The 16,982-nt window shown below is 48.1% G+C and overlaps 5 protein-coding genes across 5 annotated transcripts; 2 read left to right on the top strand and 3 right to left on the bottom strand.

Moving 5' to 3' along the window:
• Positions 1 to 108: 108 nt before the first annotated feature.
• LOC111074491 (trypsin-1) lies at positions 109 to 2,024 on the bottom strand. The gene is made up of 2 exons (XM_022367291.2): positions 830 to 2,024; positions 109 to 758 (listed from the first exon to the last, which is right to left on the bottom strand). Exons 1-2 carry the CDS (start codon positions 1,649 to 1,651, stop codon positions 441 to 443), a joined length of 1,140 nt encoding a protein of 379 aa, XP_022222983.2. The 5' UTR covers positions 1,652 to 2,024; the 3' UTR covers positions 109 to 440.
• Positions 2,025 to 10,080: 8,056 nt separating this feature from the next.
• On the bottom strand, positions 10,081 to 11,502 carry LOC111074492 (serine/threonine-protein phosphatase PP1-like). The gene is made up of 2 exons (XM_022367292.2): positions 10,349 to 11,502; positions 10,081 to 10,230 (listed from the first exon to the last, which is right to left on the bottom strand). Exon 1 carries the CDS (start codon positions 11,397 to 11,399, stop codon positions 10,350 to 10,352), a length of 1,050 nt encoding a protein of 349 aa, XP_022222984.2. The 5' UTR covers positions 11,400 to 11,502; the 3' UTR covers positions 10,081 to 10,230; position 10,349.
• On the bottom strand, positions 11,460 to 12,629 carry LOC111074493 (serine/threonine-protein phosphatase PP1-like). Its single transcript, XM_022367293.2, has one exon. The coding sequence runs from the start codon at positions 12,502 to 12,504 to the stop codon at positions 11,545 to 11,547; it is 960 nt and encodes a 319-aa protein (XP_022222985.1). The 5' UTR covers positions 12,505 to 12,629; the 3' UTR covers positions 11,460 to 11,544.
• Positions 12,630 to 12,919: 290 nt separating this feature from the next.
• On the top strand, positions 12,920 to 14,059 carry LOC111080880 (serine/threonine-protein phosphatase alpha-2 isoform-like). The gene has a single exon (XM_022376722.2). It carries the CDS (start codon positions 12,983 to 12,985, stop codon positions 14,048 to 14,050), a length of 1,068 nt encoding a protein of 355 aa, XP_022232414.2. The 5' UTR covers positions 12,920 to 12,982; the 3' UTR covers positions 14,051 to 14,059.
• Positions 14,060 to 14,080: 21 nt separating this feature from the next.
• LOC111080883 (serine/threonine-protein phosphatase alpha-2 isoform-like) lies at positions 14,081 to 15,253 on the top strand. Its single transcript, XM_022376725.2, has one exon. The coding sequence runs from the start codon at positions 14,187 to 14,189 to the stop codon at positions 15,141 to 15,143; it is 957 nt and encodes a 318-aa protein (XP_022232417.2). The 5' UTR covers positions 14,081 to 14,186; the 3' UTR covers positions 15,144 to 15,253.
• The last annotated feature ends 1,729 nt before the right edge of the window (positions 15,254 to 16,982 follow it).

Below are 16,982 nucleotides of genomic sequence, written 5' to 3'. Positions count from 1 at the left end.
CGGTCAGAAACTAGAACCAAGAACTATGCAGAACCGGCCGAAGAACCAGTAGAACCGGCTCCAGGAAAAGGTGAATGCCTCACCGAGAGAGAGATTTCTATGTAGCGAATTTTCTTTTAATCAATAAATATAAAACAGCTTGAGAATGTGATCTTCGACAGAGCCGAAGCCGGAATACTCTGGCAGAGAAGGTGGAACCTGGTATCTGGCGGGGGGATCTCAATGAATGAATATCTCAAGAAAGTCTTAAGCTTTTTTCTTTGCCAAAAAGCTGTTCTTTCGTTGGATATAAGTTTTGTTTTGTGTTGCAAAAGAAACAATGGGTTTTTGCCTGAGGAAAACCCATCTTTCGATCGACAGCAACTGCAAATGGCTCTCTACTGTGCCCAGCCTCGCCGGCCAGAGTATTTGAGGGCAGCGACTACTGAACCCACACAGAACTACTTGATCTTCTTGGTCTCCTGCTGGCAGAGGCAAGCCTGTTTGGTGAGATTCTTGATCCAGGTGCCGTAGCGATTCACGCGGGCATAGACACCAGGATAACCGGACTTGGCACAGCCCTCGCCCCAAGAGACAACACCGGCGATCTGATGCTCTCGCGTGCCGCTGGCCACAATGTGCAGCGGGCCGCCGCTGTCGCCCTGGCAGGAATCCTTGCCACCCTCGTCGTAGCCGCCGCACAGCATATTATCCGTTATTTTGTTCCCATAGCGACTCTTGCGGCACGCGTCCTGTGACAGGATGGGCACCTGTACCTCCTAGAGGGCATCAAAGATGCAGATTTTAGTGTCAGGGGAAGTCAGTCGCCGATCGGCAATCATGCTCTCACCTGCAGTGTGTCCGAGGTGGGGCCGCCAACCTTGAGGGCGCCCCAGCCAGTGACGATGCCCGTCTCCCCCTTGAAGCTTCTGCCCGGCGTGGGCATGCACACGGGATGCAGCACCTCATTGAACTGCACGGGCTCGTCCAGCTTTATGATGGCTATGTCGTTGTCGTAGTTGCGGGCATTGTACTTGGGATGCGTGATCACCTCCGCCACATTCCGGTCGATCTTCTGCGTGTGGGACATCTTGCGGTTGTGGTCCAGCAGACGCACGCTGATCCGCTCCCGCCGGAAACCGTACACACAGTGGGAGGCAGTGAGCAGGAACTGGTCGTTCAGCAGCGAGGCGGCGCAGTAGAAGCGACCGCCGTAGAGGAGCATCGCCACCCAGGGGTACTGGTGCACCTCCGTCTCCTGGCCACCGACAATCCGCTTCTGGATGTTGGCTATCCCGCAGACACAGTCCGTGCAGTTGCGTGGCGGACTCAGAGTGGGCGGCGCCTGGGTCGTGGCTCGCCTGGTGGTAGTGGTGCTGCTGGAGGAGGGCGCTGGCGTCGTCGAGGTGGTGGTGCTGCTGCTCGCCGGCTCTGGCTTCGTGGAGCTGCTACTCAGGGTGGCCAGCGTGGCGTTTTCGCCATCAGAACTGCCCGGACGTTGGGGCAGCAGCGAGAGAACCCATTGGATGAAGGTGTTCTGGGACTGCTTTAGCAGGGGCGACACCGGTGTGGCTTGCGGACGGGCTGGAGTTGGCTGCTCCGCGGCAAAGGTTTGGGCCAGGCCAAGGCCCAGCACCAGGCAGATCACTAGTCCAATCGAAGCTCTACTCATTTCACTGGAACTCTTTTTTTTTGCGGCTGTGGCTGTGGCTTTGCTTTGCTTTCTCCAGAGCGACACCACCGACTGCCGTGGCTAGTGGCGAACTGAACAGGCCGAAACGATATTTGAAAGCCAGCCAGCCCCATTTCACCCAAATTCCCATGGCCGAGCAACAAAAGTGGTTCTGGCCGGTGGCACGTCCACTTTGCCAATCCGCACAAAGCTCAGTCGATCGGCTTGGCCACTCTCGCACACTCAACCAGACAACGGGACAGACACCGAGACGGAGACGGAGACAGAGACAGAGAAAGAGAGATGGAGACACTCTCCGTTCCATGTGGATTTGCATTTGTATTCTGCGCATGCGTGGGCGCCTCGGGGCAGCCGCTTGACCAGCACCAACCACCAGACTCTCAGCCACTCTCAGCCACTCGCCACAAAACTCTACTTTTGGATTTTGTTTTATTTTTTGCGCCACTGAAGTAGCGAAAGTTTTTATTTGCCGCTTTAAAATTTATTGAAATTAATTTTTGTTTGTGCTTGTGTGTGTGATCCGATCGACGCATCGTAGTTTTACTTTCTTTTGATTTACATTATTGGGGCTATTCTACGTTGTTTGTTTTATTGGGTTATCGTTTGTTGCTGCTTTTCCTTAGTGTGTCGACCGACAACACAGTCAACACAGCCGAGGCACAAAACGAGGCATTTACACCATTTACGTGGTTTGCGTAGCAGATTCAACGATTCAACGACTCATCGATTGTGGCATACCCGTACGTACAAAATACAGGGTGATATACTCATTCTTCAGGTGCTTCAGACTCAGTTAGCGCAATAATTTCTTTCTATTTTAGAATATTATTTTGTATATTTTTATACACTCCCAGTTCTGTTGAGACTGGAAGGCAAGAGCAAAACTGCAATCGCCATAAAAGTGCACGCCCTGCAAAGACATGAACCTGTCTGGGAAGACTTTCCTTAGCGGGCAGTTGTGTGGGGAGATTAACGATGCAACCGACATGGTATCCGCACGTGTCCGGTCACGTCATGAGTCATATTGGTCATGGCCCTAAGTAGCCGTAGCCCCCACACATGCGAGGCTGTGGAGGCGGCGGCGCCGCCACTCGTGATGCTTCCGCTGCTGCTGCTGCGCCTGCGCTCCACAGATGAACAGCAATTGATGGATGAGTGGCTGGACTCCAGAGCGAACAGAGTGCAGGAGTGCAGTCTGGATGGGCAATCTCTTCAAGGAGCATGGAGCATGAAGCGTGGACCGTGGAGAGTCATTAGTATGCGCACACATAACACTTGGCATATTAATTGTTCGCGTAATGCTGTAGGCAGATGCATCAAGAGAGGAGAGGAGCTGCAGTTGGAAATGGAAGTTGGAGATGGAGTTGATGATGATGACGAACTAATGTCAGCTCGAGGACTGGTCATCGGGCAACGGGCACCGGCACTCATCATAGCCAGGCGGCCCATGCCCGACCGCAGTGTACGCAGTTAAAACAAAGTGCCATTTGCATAATGCCGGGGACTAGACAAAACCGAAGCGAAAAAAAAAACAAAACCCCACTACATGAACACTCCTCTCGTACATTTAAATGGGAGTGGACCAGAGTGTGTGTGTGTGGCGTTGGGTTATTTACGGGGATGTGCGATGAGGTAGAGGCAAAAGCAGACACCGCAGACCCAGACCTACCTGCCTGCCAGCCTGCACTTGGCGACGCAATTATGCAAGGCCCAGCCGGGGTCTGGGTCTGTTCTGTGGCAACGTGACCACCAACAAAGTTTTGCCTGCGACTGATTGGAGCTCTGCACTGGACACTGGACACTGCACACTGGACACAACCTGGGTCGTTGCCTTTGTTAAACACGATGGCAAAATATGTTAATTGGCATTGTAATATGCACATTAGATGTTGCCAACTACTAAGCGCTCATTAAACATGCCTCATGCTCGGCCAATTACCACAGGCAGGTCCATCAAAATAGCAGAGCGCAAAAAGGGTTGATAAGTGATAAATATGTGTATTCAGATCGGTAATCGGCTCTCCAGTAGGCTTTGGAATCCATTGTCACAGTCTGAGTAAAGTACAGAGCTCATTCCCCAGACAAACATCGGGCACTACAGATCTAAAACTGGGTGGGAAACACATTAATTTGTTTTCTCACTTAACAAAAAAAATATACATATTTGGTAGCTGAAAAAACGAAATTTCATTGGGTAACTATTTGGATTTGGATTTGCGCATTACCAAATCGAATTTAACCGTGGAATACTGTCCACAGTAACCATGGAGTCGTCCAACTCGAAGGGTAACTCCGACCAAATCCCATCCTGTGGCAGCAACTCCAGGCTGGAGACTCTGGATGCAGCTGCGAAGTCTGGGACGTGCCCCTGCCCTGGCGGCCAAGACGGATGCATCTGCTCCAATGGCATTTGCATGAAGGGCAAGTGCCCGAATGGCATCTGCCAGAGGAACCATCAGGGACCACCGCCTTCTGATTGAGCGCAGAGAGAAACCCTTGCAGAACCAGATACCCTCCCTCTCCCCAACTTTCATGTTCAGAATAGTTCCTTGAAACAGATTCAGATATGGTGCAAAATAGAGATACAAATAAAATTCCCGTTTTAAAACCGAGTTTTTGAGTTAATTTTGTAGCTTTAAGGATCAACTCGCAGCGGGGTAAACCACAAAAAAACAATTATGTACGAAATGGTAGAGGGTCGGACACGACACGACGTGACCTCTACTTTCCACCAGAACATGGCGCTGCGCATGTAAATGGAAAATTTTTGAACAGACAGTTGGGTGCGTGTAAAAAAGTTCACTTTTGATTTATGTGCACACAGAGTGGAAAGGTGTTGCAGAGGAATGGAAATATTCAAGAGACTGGACCTCCAGCCACCAGAATACCCGTGCAATAAATGACAAAAGCCATTGAGGCGAATAGGGGCGATATTGCAACATATTTGCATAGACAACCCCATTATGGGAATGAGGACCATTCAACCATTCAAACATTCAGACACCATGGGCCATAGCAGCGAATAGATTATGTTTTGCTATCCGTAGTGCTACGACTTGCCATAAAATTTTATCTGCCAAGTTAATTAAACCGGCAGTTAGCTGGCTGGAGCCAAACTATCACAGGGCCGTGGCTCCTGAAACAGCTCCTGTTCATTGGGAGTTGAAAATTTAATTAGTAATTCCATTTGCGCGTTCCATTTGCTTTTCATTTCGAATGGACTGCCCACCTCCATTCAGACTACAAAGTTTCGTTTGCAGCTGGTTAACCCGAAAAGGATTCGTGGGCAAAAAGCGAAACCAAAAAGAACTTTTGTCTGTCCCGTGAATGGGCGAAGAAGAAGAGGTGGCTAAGGTGATACCACAGACACGAATGTCTGGTTCCGTTTTGATCAAGAATTTCCGCACCTTTGACAGGGAACAGAGAAAAGCACAGAACTCTGGAAAATGCATTAAAAGCGCAACTCCATCGAAGGTCAAAACGAAGAAAAATTGTCGATGCTAAAAACTTTGCCCAACATGCAACAGTCATCATCATCATCCCCATCGTCGTCGCCGTAGCCGTCGTCGTCTTGCAAAGTTTCAAGTTGCAACCTACTGTTGGTAGTACTTTCAACACCAGCACGCGATTTCAGTTTTTATTTTCTTACACATACCGATTATGACTTGTACTTGTTGCAAGAGCTGCTAAAAAAAAAGAGTCGGTGAAAAAATGTAAATGATTTTTTGGGCATGCTCAACATACTTGCAATAATTTGCATGCGATTCTCGAGTGGCATGCAATGGAAGCGCCTCACGCAAGTCTCTCGCTACATGGCATATAATGGATTAATTACAGGGCTAATGCGAAGCCAGAGCCAGCGACAGGGACAGCACACAGCTAGCTATAGGATGAAATTGATCATCAGAAAATAAATTTCGGTTTTTATACCAGGCACTTCAATGTCCAATGAAACCAATTAGCCACCAGACTTTACTAACTTGCTCAAAATGATTATGGGCAGGGCAACAGAGGCAGCGAGTTACACGCTTAGGCACTTTAAGTGTTTTGCTTGAACAACCTGAAGAACAAACATAAAGGTTCCAACGAGAGTTGAGGTAGAAGCACTTGAAAACAGAAGAGGAAATGTGGATGGAAATGTGTATGGAAATGTGAACATTGAAAGGCATTTTTTAATGCTCTTGTAACCCGCATTCTCATTCCCATTCCCAGACTCCAATTGACACGCATCTTGATAACAAAAATCAATTTTCAATGGTAGAGGCAGGTGATTCAGATTTTGGATGGGAACTTGCCCTCATTCCTCTCTATCGTTTGCATATTTTATGCTCCCCTAACGACTCGTTAATTCGATGGGAATGGCATCGTAAAGAAGGCAACAAAACTGACCCAATATTACACATAATGGAAAAGAAATATAAATAAATTGGTGCCATAAAAATCTTGTTTGTTGACATATTTAAATAACGCAAAAATTGAATAATAAAATGGCCATTAAAGCCGGGCCATTAATGCTAACCAGTATGGGTTCATCGATGTGTTATATGGGGGGAAATATTCTAATTAGCTTAAATGACAATTCCGATTTGTCAAAACTGAAATGGAAAGACAATTGGAATTGTCTCATGTCAGCCGCAGAAGTTTGTTAATAATTTGAAGAGCATTATTAGAATAAATATAATTTTGAGTAGCTTATCAAATGTGGGTAAAATATTAGCATTCTGGCCTAATTAACAAGAATATTATTGGCCTGACTGCAACATTTGTTTAGATTTGATTTCCTCTCGATTGAAAATTTCCAAAGCTCCTGTGGCGATGTCTGTGGCTCCATTGATACTGCTACTCATTTGTCCACATACTAATTGAAATAATCATGCCAAAATGTATCTAATTTGTGGTCTTGTCCATTGTATACAATGACGAATATATGCCGCCTGATTCTGCAATGGAATTTGGTCCATCAGCATCCAGATGTGTGCACTGGTATTCGGTTGGGAATTTGCTGGTTCCGTGCGCATTTTCTTCATCAATGATTAATTGTTTTGACAATGTTGCAGCCATGTATTCGTACGCTTACCTCTGCCGCCGCAGCCCCCCCTCTCCTGTCTGGCTCACCCTGGTGGCATGGCATGGAACTCTGCCTCTGGTCCATGTCACATTTGTGGCCTGGCACTGACGAATGTCCCCAAATTGATGTATGATTTTGGCAGCATGGCCAAAATCCTTGACGGAAGAGCAGTTGCTACACACTCACCCTCTCTGTACGTTGTGGTACGTTGTGTGGAAGATTTAGTACAGAGCTTTGGCGGTTTTGTGGAGTAACATTTTTGGAAAGATATGAAATATCTCTCACCAAAGTTGTTGCACTTCGAAAAAGGAATTTGCGGTGGTTGTGATTGGATGAGTCGGATGAATTGATTTAAGTTTTTGAAGGTTCACTGAAGGTTCTAGTTAGGAGTGAAACACATGTAAGTTTTGGAACACAAAAATGTTATAAAATATTGGGTAGAACACGAACCAAGAACCCTTAATTTTACGGTCCAAACTGTGGTGTCTCCCTTAAACAAAGAAGAGCAAACCCCCTGGACAAGATCCATTTCTAAACCAGTTCTGTCACCCTCAGGCGCTGTCAGGGTACTTCGATTCGCTTTCGTTACCTACCGTTTCACACCTATTTTTTTTTGTTTGCTTGAAGTTTGCATTAGATAAATCTGCTGTGTCCGACCCACTTGGAGGTGTTTTCTCTGTTCATGCTTTTCCCTTTGGCGACGGGAAAACAAATTAAACTTAAAAATAAATAGATGGCAGAGACTGAAGATGGGTGCATTCGGGAAGGGGGGTGGGTGGTGGGTGTGGGCAACAGTTTAGCTTTAGTTGCTCGTAAAACTTTCACTTGACCCTTGTCAAGCCACTGGATGGGGGGGCGGGGCGATAGGTGGGTGGTGTGGGAGTGTTGTAATCAACAGAAAATTGGCACCAGTCAACACAGTCCCACCCCCCGGAAAGGACCTGCTATCTGTGTCAGTGTCAGCATCGTTTACTCTGAACATCCTTGGGGATCTGGGGGGTGGCTGGCTCCATTGACCAACTGACTTAGTCAGAGAGTCAGAGGGTTGTTCTACTTTGTTTCCGTTCTGTTCTGTTCGGGCTGATAAGTCTGCGAGTTCAATAAATCGTCGCCTTACCCCAAAAATATAGTTAGTAGATAGTTCAAGTCGTTTAGAGTGACTTAGAGCCGCCCTCGGCAGTTTAGACGTGGTAAAATCTAAACATATGACCCCATGTAATCGTTTGCCATTTACTTTATCATTTACCAAACATAAATTAGGACTGGGGGCAGTGCCTGGCGCGTGTTTTGCATTGCATTAAGTTGTAGAAGAGATTAATATATGTAGCACAAATGCTAATTAAGTGCAGTCCAGTGCAATGCAGAGAGCGAGAGGCGCCACATGCCAAATATTTGCCACACCTGACACCATAGCTGCAAGGAGTCAGCGGCACGTGAGGGTTAATTAAGCGGCAATCCAAATGCATTACATGTCCTAAGGCCCAGGTGTAGCATTCGCGCAAGTGGCCCATTCCGTCTGGAACGGATTACGTGACTTTCTGAAAGATCTTAAATTTTAAATCAAAACTTTGAGAAGTTCCCCTTAACCCTCTGTCAGGGCATTCAACCACCTCTAAGCTCCGCTCCCTTGGGCCGCCTGTCCAACTAACACACTTTTCCGCACCCCTTCCAGACCATTTTTCAAACGTTTTTCGCACTGACCGGTTTTGGGTCAGTCACCAGAAAAAATTGAGACATTTTCTTTGGAGCAAGTCATGCATTCCATTTCCTATTTACATTTATCTATCTCTCGCCAAAAAAAAAATATATATAAAGCGTGGCCAAAGAAATGAATTTAATAGAAAACCATGAAGCGACAGGGTTGTTGCCCCCTTTGGACAGGGCCAGGGCCGTCATTGTGGCGCCTGGCAACCCTATTGGCGCCACACAAAATTCCTCTCCGCATTGCGTTCTGTCCGTTTTTACAGCATGTGATTGCTTAATTTATTTGTATATATTTTTAAAGTTTCACACACATTTTGAAGGCATAATCGGCACTATCAGATACCAATAGTACTTGTATCAGTGTCAGTAAAAAAATGTAATTAATTTTCGTATTCGTTTTTCAGTTTACTTTGCTAGTTATTTAGCTAGCTGTCTGAATTCATAAAAGACTGATCCATGTTGCTATAAATTCACAAGAAACGCTATTCCAGGGTAGCCAATGCTTCGACCCTGAGTATCTCCCCAACGTTGCTCGTTTTTGTTAGGTTTTATATCTCTTTTGGGGCTGACCAAATGGTGCCAAGTAGTCGCTATGCGCCAAAAATAGTTAAACGTTTGCCAACTGCAATGTAAATTGGTTGCATTTCCGGGCTAGCGCTGCGTATGCATTAATAGAGCGGAAATAAAGATAGATATAATAGATATGTATAAAAGAGTAGATACAATTAATGCAAGATGCTGCTATAGCAATCCTATTATATAGATTAGCTTATATATAGCTAAATTAAAAGTATTTCTCGCGTTCTTCGTCCTCCAATTAAGTTTGGTTCTACGCAAAAAAAAGCGAGTAAAAATATTATCAAATGCACGTAACCATAAATCATTCGGCTTAAATCCCTGTAACAAATTTGTGTGCATGCAAATCAATTGTGCAATTGTTTCTATGAACAAATAAAATAAAAAATAAGCTTCATATACAGACAGTGGGCTAGGATCCAGGGCGTAGGGCCAGCAAACAAGTTGGAGGCCATAAATAAATATCGCTTAAGCCCAGAGACCAACATAGAATATAAATTTCCCCTCCCCCTCCCCCTGTTTGTAAAACAATCAACTTGATTTTGTAAAAAATTCAATTTAAATAATGCCGCGGCTCTATAAAAAGTATATATCTGTATCGCTATCCCAATGTTTTGTATGTCCTGTGGCTGAACAAATTCGATTGTCGGGGGGCTTAGTCGAATGCCAGATGTTTGTTTTTATTTTGAAGGTACCCCGTATTTGGTTGAATTATTTGATTGAGCAAACATAAATGTTTCTCCCAATTGAAACTCGTATATGAGACATCTCTACCCAACGTTGAACCTTTTAACCGTTATCAACATAAAGCACTTAAAAGTACTCTCATAATTTGCCCTTTTAAAAACATTTACTGCATCAGTTTCTCAAAGTTTTGCTTTTGTTCAGTTTGCTGGCTAAAATTAAATTAAATTTGCTGCTTGAGTTAATTTAATTTCCTTTGGACACGATGCGAGTCCAGCATACATATACAAATATGTACATTTGTGTATATAAATACATCAGAATAACTAAAGGAAAAAAGACACGTACGCACCTTAGACAGATACTGCCGATGCTGATGACGACGAGGGCACTGTCCCCGGTCCATGCCACATGTGTTGCAATTTTGCAATGTTGCCCATCTTCTGTCGAGGCTGTAGAGCAAATTGATGTGACAGTTGGCTGAGTGGGAAAGATGCAAACTGATGCGGAAATTACATCAATTTCCCTGGAAAAAAAAGGGGAAAGAATACCTTTGAGTACCGAGTTGAAACTTTAAATGTAAACGGTATGCATTTATTCCTTAATAATGTTGATGTTGCTGTTGTTCAAGCACTTCCAGATACCTTAAATATCGATATTAATATTCACTGTAGGGTTGCCGGCAGAGGGTTTAATGCTAGTTTTAATCCGGTTCATGGCTGCTTTAAAGACATTTCCACTCTCGCGAGGACCCAGCTGAATCGATTTAGTGGTTCGCACCTGTGGCGAGGGCCTTTTCCTGTTTTTTGGCGGATAGATGTCGAATGTGATGGCCAGATTTTCCGCGACCATCATGGTGGCGCCGGAATTTTCGAAAACCCCACAATAGTTGGACGCCGAGAAGATGGTGACCAGCTGGCGCTTGGCAAAGAACTCATAGCCATCCTCGACCACCTGATGGGCCCGACAGATCAGATCGAAGTCGTTGCGGATGAGAAACCGCTCGACCATGTCCCTTCCAAAGGACACACTCACGCCCCGCTTGTTGTACTTCCAGCCATAGGACGTCAGATGCGGATCGGACCACAGCAGGTCGCAGAGCAGGCCCTGGTTTGGTATTTCCGTGGGCCGTGGCAGCATGTTGATCTGCTCTATCGAGCGGAGGCAGGGACTCAGGCCGCCGTGGCAGCAGAAGATCCGCCCCGAGACGATCGCCGCCACTGGCATGCAGTTGTAGCAGTCGACGAAGGTCTTCCACAGCTTGGTCGTGTAGCGGCGCTTGCACTCGTCGAAGAAGCCGTAGACCCGGTTGAGCACCGCGCTCTCGTGGTTGCCGCGCAGCATGTACACGTTGTCCGGGTAGCGGAGCTTGTAGCAGAGCAGCAGCGTGATGGTCTCCACGGAACTGTGGCCGCGGTCCACGTAGTCGCCGAGGAAGAGGTAGCGCTGCAGCGGCGGATGGCCAGAGTTGTTCAGGATACGCAGCAGATCCTCGAACTGGCCGTGCAGATCGCCCACAATGCACAGGGGCGCATCCAGCCGCAGGCACATCTCCTCTCGCAGGAAGACACTGCGGCCCATCAGGCAGACGCTCTCTATGTCCCTTTGGCTAATCAGCCGACCCGCCTGCATTCTGCCCAACAAGAGTACTCGTATCATATCCTCGAGATTGGGCTTATAGAAATATAAGCTCATACTGAGTATGACAGACTCACAGGCTCACAGGCTCAAAGGCTCACCACAGGTACAGGTGTGTCGAAGGTATTTGTAGGTATATATATTGAAGTATCGGAGTACAATCCAGAGATTGAAGTGTAACAAAGAGAGAACTTGGTGTCAGTCAGCCCGTTAACATGGTCGGCGGTGCCCCCTCCACCATGGGTTTCTTCCTTTGATCTGGCTCGTGCTTCTTGGGCTTCATCACCACCAGCGTGATGTTGAGATCGGGATCGACGCACATCATGGCCCCCGCATTGTCGTACTCGCCGCAGTAGTTAACCGCCGAGAAGACGGTGATGAGCTGCCGCTTGGCAAAGAACTCGTACCCATCCTCGACCACCTGATGGGCACGGCAGACCAGATCAAAGTTGAATCGTGTGAGAAACGCCTCCACCTGCTCCACGCCAAAGGTGAAGCTCACGCCACGCGAGTTCTTTGCCCAGGTTGTGACGGTGGGGTCCGGATCGGCCCAGAGCAGGTCGCACAGCAGCCCATTCTGTTTGATCTCCACCGGCCGCTCCAGCTGGTATATGTCGGTCAGCTCGTGCAGCGACGGACTCAGTCCGCCGTGGCAGCAAAATATCTTCGAGTCAATCACAGCCGCCACAGGCAGGCAGTTGTAGCAGTCGACAAAGTTCTTCCACAGACGCACTGTGAAGCGGCGCTTGCACTCGTCGTAGAAGCCATAGTAGTGATTGATGCTGGCCGACTCGTGGTTGCCGCGCAGCAGGTGAACGCTGGTCGGATAGCGCACCTTGTAGGCCAGCAGGAGGGTCAGGGTCTCCACCGAGTGCTGGCCCCGGTCCACGTAATCGCCCAGCAGCAGGTAACGCTTGCTCGGCGGATGCCCCGATGTCTCAAAGTAGCGCAAAAGATCCCGAAACTGGCCGTGTATGTCCCCAAGAACATTGACGGGCGGCTGCACCGACAGCAGCATGGGCTCCGACAGCAGCACCTGGCGGGCCACATTCAGCATGGCCACCATATCCGGCTCCGGTATCGACAGCCGTTTGTCAGACTTCCAGTTCACCAGCGCAGTAATCATGTCGTCCAGCTTCTTGTGCAGCACTGATCGTTCCATGGGCACCAGTGTGCTCCCCTCGATCCAGGATTGCTTTTGTTCCTTGTTCTCAATGGGGCGTGGACAGTGTCTACAGTGTCAGTTCATTAAAATATAACAAAACATAAACGTATGTCACATGGTTACCCTCAATTGACAATGGTTTCGTCACATACATGATATTTTCTTAGCTGTCCCGGATATTGGAAAACTATTTTACAGCAGGGCAAAAAGCGACTGAGCAGAGACTCCAAGATGTGTAGCAGTCGTTTATTTCCCCTGCGATTGATCGTTCTATCAAATGAATCTGTTATTGTTATTATTTACTGGTGTGTTGTGTCATCTGCATCTGCAACCTGCATGCACCGGATCTTCGCACAATTGCTTCACCTCCAACTGTCAAATTGTTGTCTGCTGTTTGCCTTCAAATAAATAGTCAATTTTTTGAGAGACTGTTCGTTTTCACTCACACAAAGTACACATCTGATTGGGCCACCAAATGCCGAATGGCACTAACGCATGGCCCAGTGCCAAAATCAGCTTCTCGGGACTGCCACCGATGGTGGTGCAGAGCGAAAAGAGAGCCACCATACAGTCGCAGCCCAGCCAGGTGCGAAGCTCAGCATCCGAAGGAGACGGGCTGAATCTGACCGATCTGATCTACAGACTCAAGAATTTCCGTAAAAATAAGCAGGGACGCGTCAATATGCTCGAGGATGAGCTCTACAAGCTAACCAGCATGGCACGCGAGATGTTCCTGGACCAGCCAATGCTCCTGACTGTCGATGCACCGGTGCGTATTGTGGGCGACATTCACGGACAATTTGTGGACCTGCTGCGCATCTTCGATCACATCGGCTATCCGCCTGGGGTCAACTATCTGTTTCTCGGGGACTATGTGGACCGGGGCCAGAACTCGATCGAGACGATCACCCTGCTGCTGGCACTGCGGGTCAAGTATCCCGAGAATGTGTTCCTGCTGCGCGGCAACCACGAGTCGCCAGCGGTGAATCGCGTGTACGGCTTCTTCGACGAGTGCAAGCGACGCTTTACGGTCAAGCTGTGGAAGAGCTTCGTCGACTGCTACAACTGCATGCCCGTTGCGGCTATTATCGCCAAGCGAATCTTCTGCTGCCACGGCGGCCTGAGCCCACAGCTAAAGGACCTGAGCAACATCAAGGCCATACCACGGCCCTGCGATGTGCCCGACCAGGGTCTGCTCTGCGATCTGCTGTGGAGCGACCCGGATCGGTACGGCTTCGGCTGGTCGCCGAGTGATCGGGGTGTGAGCTATCTCTTTGGCCGGGATGTGCTCGAGAAGTTCCTGCAGAAGTACGACTTCGATCTGATCTGTCGAGCCCATCAGGTGGTCGAGGATGGCTATGAGTTTTTCGCAAAGCGCCAGCTGGTCACCGTCTTCTCGGCGCCCAACTACTGTGGCCAGTACGACAATGCGGGTGCCTCGATGGGGGTGGACAAGGATCTGATGATCTCGTTCGATGTGCAGCGGCCCGGTTCGGGTCGCAAGGTTCAAATAAAGACTGTGATTGCCTCGGCCATCAGGTGACTTTGTCTCAGGCCGAGGCAGGCTTCGATGGGATTGTCATATTAAATGTTTCCATCCGAAAACCGTTCGATTTCTAGAGCAGCAAAATTAACTTTAAGTTGTGCGCTTGATCGACGCCATAGCAGAGCAACAGGAAATGTCAGCGTCAGCCGGAACGGCTCCGGCTGTGGCTGCGGCGGATGTGGGCAACATTGATCAGCTGATACTGCGGATAATCGATGTGCGACGCATTAAGCAGCTCAATCTGTCGGAGTCCGATATTCGGGGCATCTGCCTGCGATCGCGGGATGTCTTCCTCTCGCAGCCCATGCTGCTGGAGCTGTCCGCCCCCGTGAAGATCTGCGGCGACATTCACGGCCAGTTCACGGACCTGCTGCGTCTGTTCGACTACGGCGGCTATCCGCCGTCCTCCAACTATCTGTTTCTCGGCGACTACGTGGATCGCGGCAAGCAGTCCATCGAAACGCTCTGTCTGCTGCTGGCCTACAAGATCAAGTTCCCGGAGAACTTCTTCCTGCTGCGTGGCAACCATGAGAGCGCCGGCATCAATCGCATCTACGGCTTCTTCGACGAGTGCAAGCGCCGCTACACGATCAAGCTGTGGCGCACCTTCGTCGACTGCTACAACTGCATGCCAGTGGCGGCGATCGTGGACGAGAAGATATTCTGCTGCCACGGCGGCCTCAGTCCCGATCTGCTCAACATGAACCAGGTCTCGCAGCTCAGCCGGCCCTGCGATGTGCCCGACAAGGGGCTGCTCTGTGATCTGCTGTGGTCCGATCCGGATCCCAAGATCATGGGCTGGAGCGACAACGATCGCGGTGTCAGTGTCACCTTTGGCGCCGATATTGTTGGCAAGTTTGTGCATCGCCACAAATTCGATCTGATCTGTCGGGCCCATCAGGTGGTCGAGGATGGCTACGAGTTCTTTGCCAAGCGGCAGCTAATCACCATCTTCTCGGCGCCCAACTACTGCGGGGAGTTCGATAATGCCGGCGCCATGATGTCTGTCGATGAGACGCTAATGTGCTCCTTCTATGTCCTCAAGCCCTCCAAGAAGGCCGGCATGCGTAAGGTTCATTCAAAGGGATGAACGGATGAACTCACAACTAAAGGCACTCGGATATCGAATATTGTGGCATGCTGTGTTGTGCTGTTGTGTCGTTTTGAACCGTGTTGTATACAAATTGGTTGTTAAAAATACTTTTGTACAAGTGTATTTGTGTTATTTGTGGCTGATTCGACAGCTTGGCACAGACGAAGATTGAGGGTTAACCCCCTCGAGAACCGCGCCCGCACACTGTGATATTGCAATTAATTTCTCATTGGTCTGGCACTCAAACATTTTAATCAAATGACAAAACCCCGAAAATAATTTATTTTGTAGCACAAAATTTACAGCGCACGAGTAGCTCGCTCCCCGGAATGGTTTATTAAATTTTTGGTTCGCTCGGCCAGCGACAGGCCCGAAAACCAGAAACAGGCCCCAGAAACGGCTTTGTGGTGCAGTTGTCGTTGGTGCTGGTAGCTGGTTGCAAGACCCAACCAATCCAATGCACTCCAATCCAGTCAGCAGTTGGCAGTTGCCAGTCGGCAGTTGGCGAACTAATAGATTTTAAATGTGGCTGTCGCTGTCAGCAACAAGAGTTGCGGATGTGTGGGGCGGAGGGGCGGTGGGGCGGTGGGGTGAGGCAAAGGACCGGCTGCGCTGCTAGGCGACGTGATAAATGCAGCTAAATAAATTGGTCAACGGGCAGGCGGTTGGGTTAACAGACAATTTGTTGTGACAGCTGCATGGAGATATCAACTGAAACAACAACAGCAGCAGCAGCAGCAGCAGAGGCAGAGGCAGATGCAGTAAAGTTATCAATGAGAGGGCCAGAGGTGAATTTCAAAACATTGAAGGTGTAAAATGGTTCGATGCCTCGTATCAAAATGTGGGAATCGTTTTAAGGCAGCAGTAAAAACATTTTGCACTATCAAAATAATCAAATAAATAAATTGTTGGCAGAAAAATAAATCTATCCAAACTAAAGCTGATATATGTATGTATATGATATCCCGTATATATGTTTAAAATAAAAGTAATTTAAATGTTACGATGCGAAGGACCAATATAGTCTTTGTTCTAGTTTATATAAAAATCAGGGCGAATGGTAATTGAATGGTAGAAATGGAAAAAAATATACTGATCTGTAGCCTACACGCCATCTAATCAGAGATTGGGATATACAGCAGTATCATCCCCAAGCAGTCATTGTTGGCTCTTGCTGTCCGCTTTAAATCTGATCTATGCTCTGAGCACTCAATCACTCAATCAATTGCTGGCAGAGCGCTCCCAATAAGTTCATTTATTTCCCATTACATTTGAGATGCCCATGCGAGCCCGAGCCTCGTTTCTTACAGCTCCGCCGCCCACACATCATGCGTGGCTTGGTATTGTGTAATTTGCCATTAAATCGTTGTCAGCCATTTAATTGCTGGCCATAAATCTAAAACGCAATTGTTTATCGCTGGCACTGGCAAAGACCCGCTCCGTACAGAGTGACCGGCCAAATGCCAGCAATTAAAACCAAATCAAATTGCCTTGCGACAAGTCTTTCGGGCCACAGAAAGTTGTTTCAGTCTTCGCCATCAACCGATGGAGTCCGAGTCCAACCGATGGATGGAGTTTGTGGTGAGCGAGGGAGACCTAATCTTGATGGCAATTTCAAATGACAAAACTGTACGGCAGGCGATTAGCCAAACGGACAAATCTGCCCGAATAAGTGGGAGTGGGAGTGTGGGAGCCACGACTACTCCTTGCTGGATTCATTTTGTATTTGGGCAACTTAGCAAATTTCAATTTGCTTTAAACTACGCACCGAAGAAAGGCCAAGCCAAAGGAACGCATTTTGCATTTGCATTTTATTTCCAATGGCTGCCTTTTGCA

This window comes from Drosophila obscura, unplaced genomic scaffold (assembly GCF_018151105.1).
Source record: "Drosophila obscura isolate BZ-5 IFL unplaced genomic scaffold, ASM1815110v1 contig_186, whole genome shotgun sequence".
NCBI lineage: Eukaryota > Metazoa > Arthropoda > Insecta > Diptera > Drosophilidae > Drosophila > Drosophila obscura.
The sequence above is the reverse complement of the archived record's forward strand: the minus strand, read 5'-3'. Positions and strand labels throughout refer to the sequence as shown.

Bases quoted from the DNA above. Each gene is read 5' to 3' on its own strand.
- LOC111074491 (XM_022367291.2), bottom strand. From the start codon at position 1,651: ATGAGTAGAGCTTCGATTGGACTAGTGATCTGCCTGGTGCTGGGCCTT. The intron at 759-829 runs GTGAGAGCATGA...GATGCCCTCTAG, and splicing joins CCACCTCGGACACACTGCAG to GAGGTACAGGTGCCCATCCT.
- LOC111074492 (XM_022367292.2), bottom strand. From the start codon at position 11,399: ATGAGCTTATATTTCTATAAGCCCAATCTCGAGGATATGATACGAGTA.
- LOC111074493 (XM_022367293.2), bottom strand. From the start codon at position 12,504: ATGGAACGATCAGTGCTGCACAAGAAGCTGGACGACATGATTACTGCG.
- LOC111080880 (XM_022376722.2), top strand. From the start codon at position 12,983: ATGCCGAATGGCACTAACGCATGGCCCAGTGCCAAAATCAGCTTCTCG.
- LOC111080883 (XM_022376725.2), top strand. From the start codon at position 14,187: ATGTCAGCGTCAGCCGGAACGGCTCCGGCTGTGGCTGCGGCGGATGTG.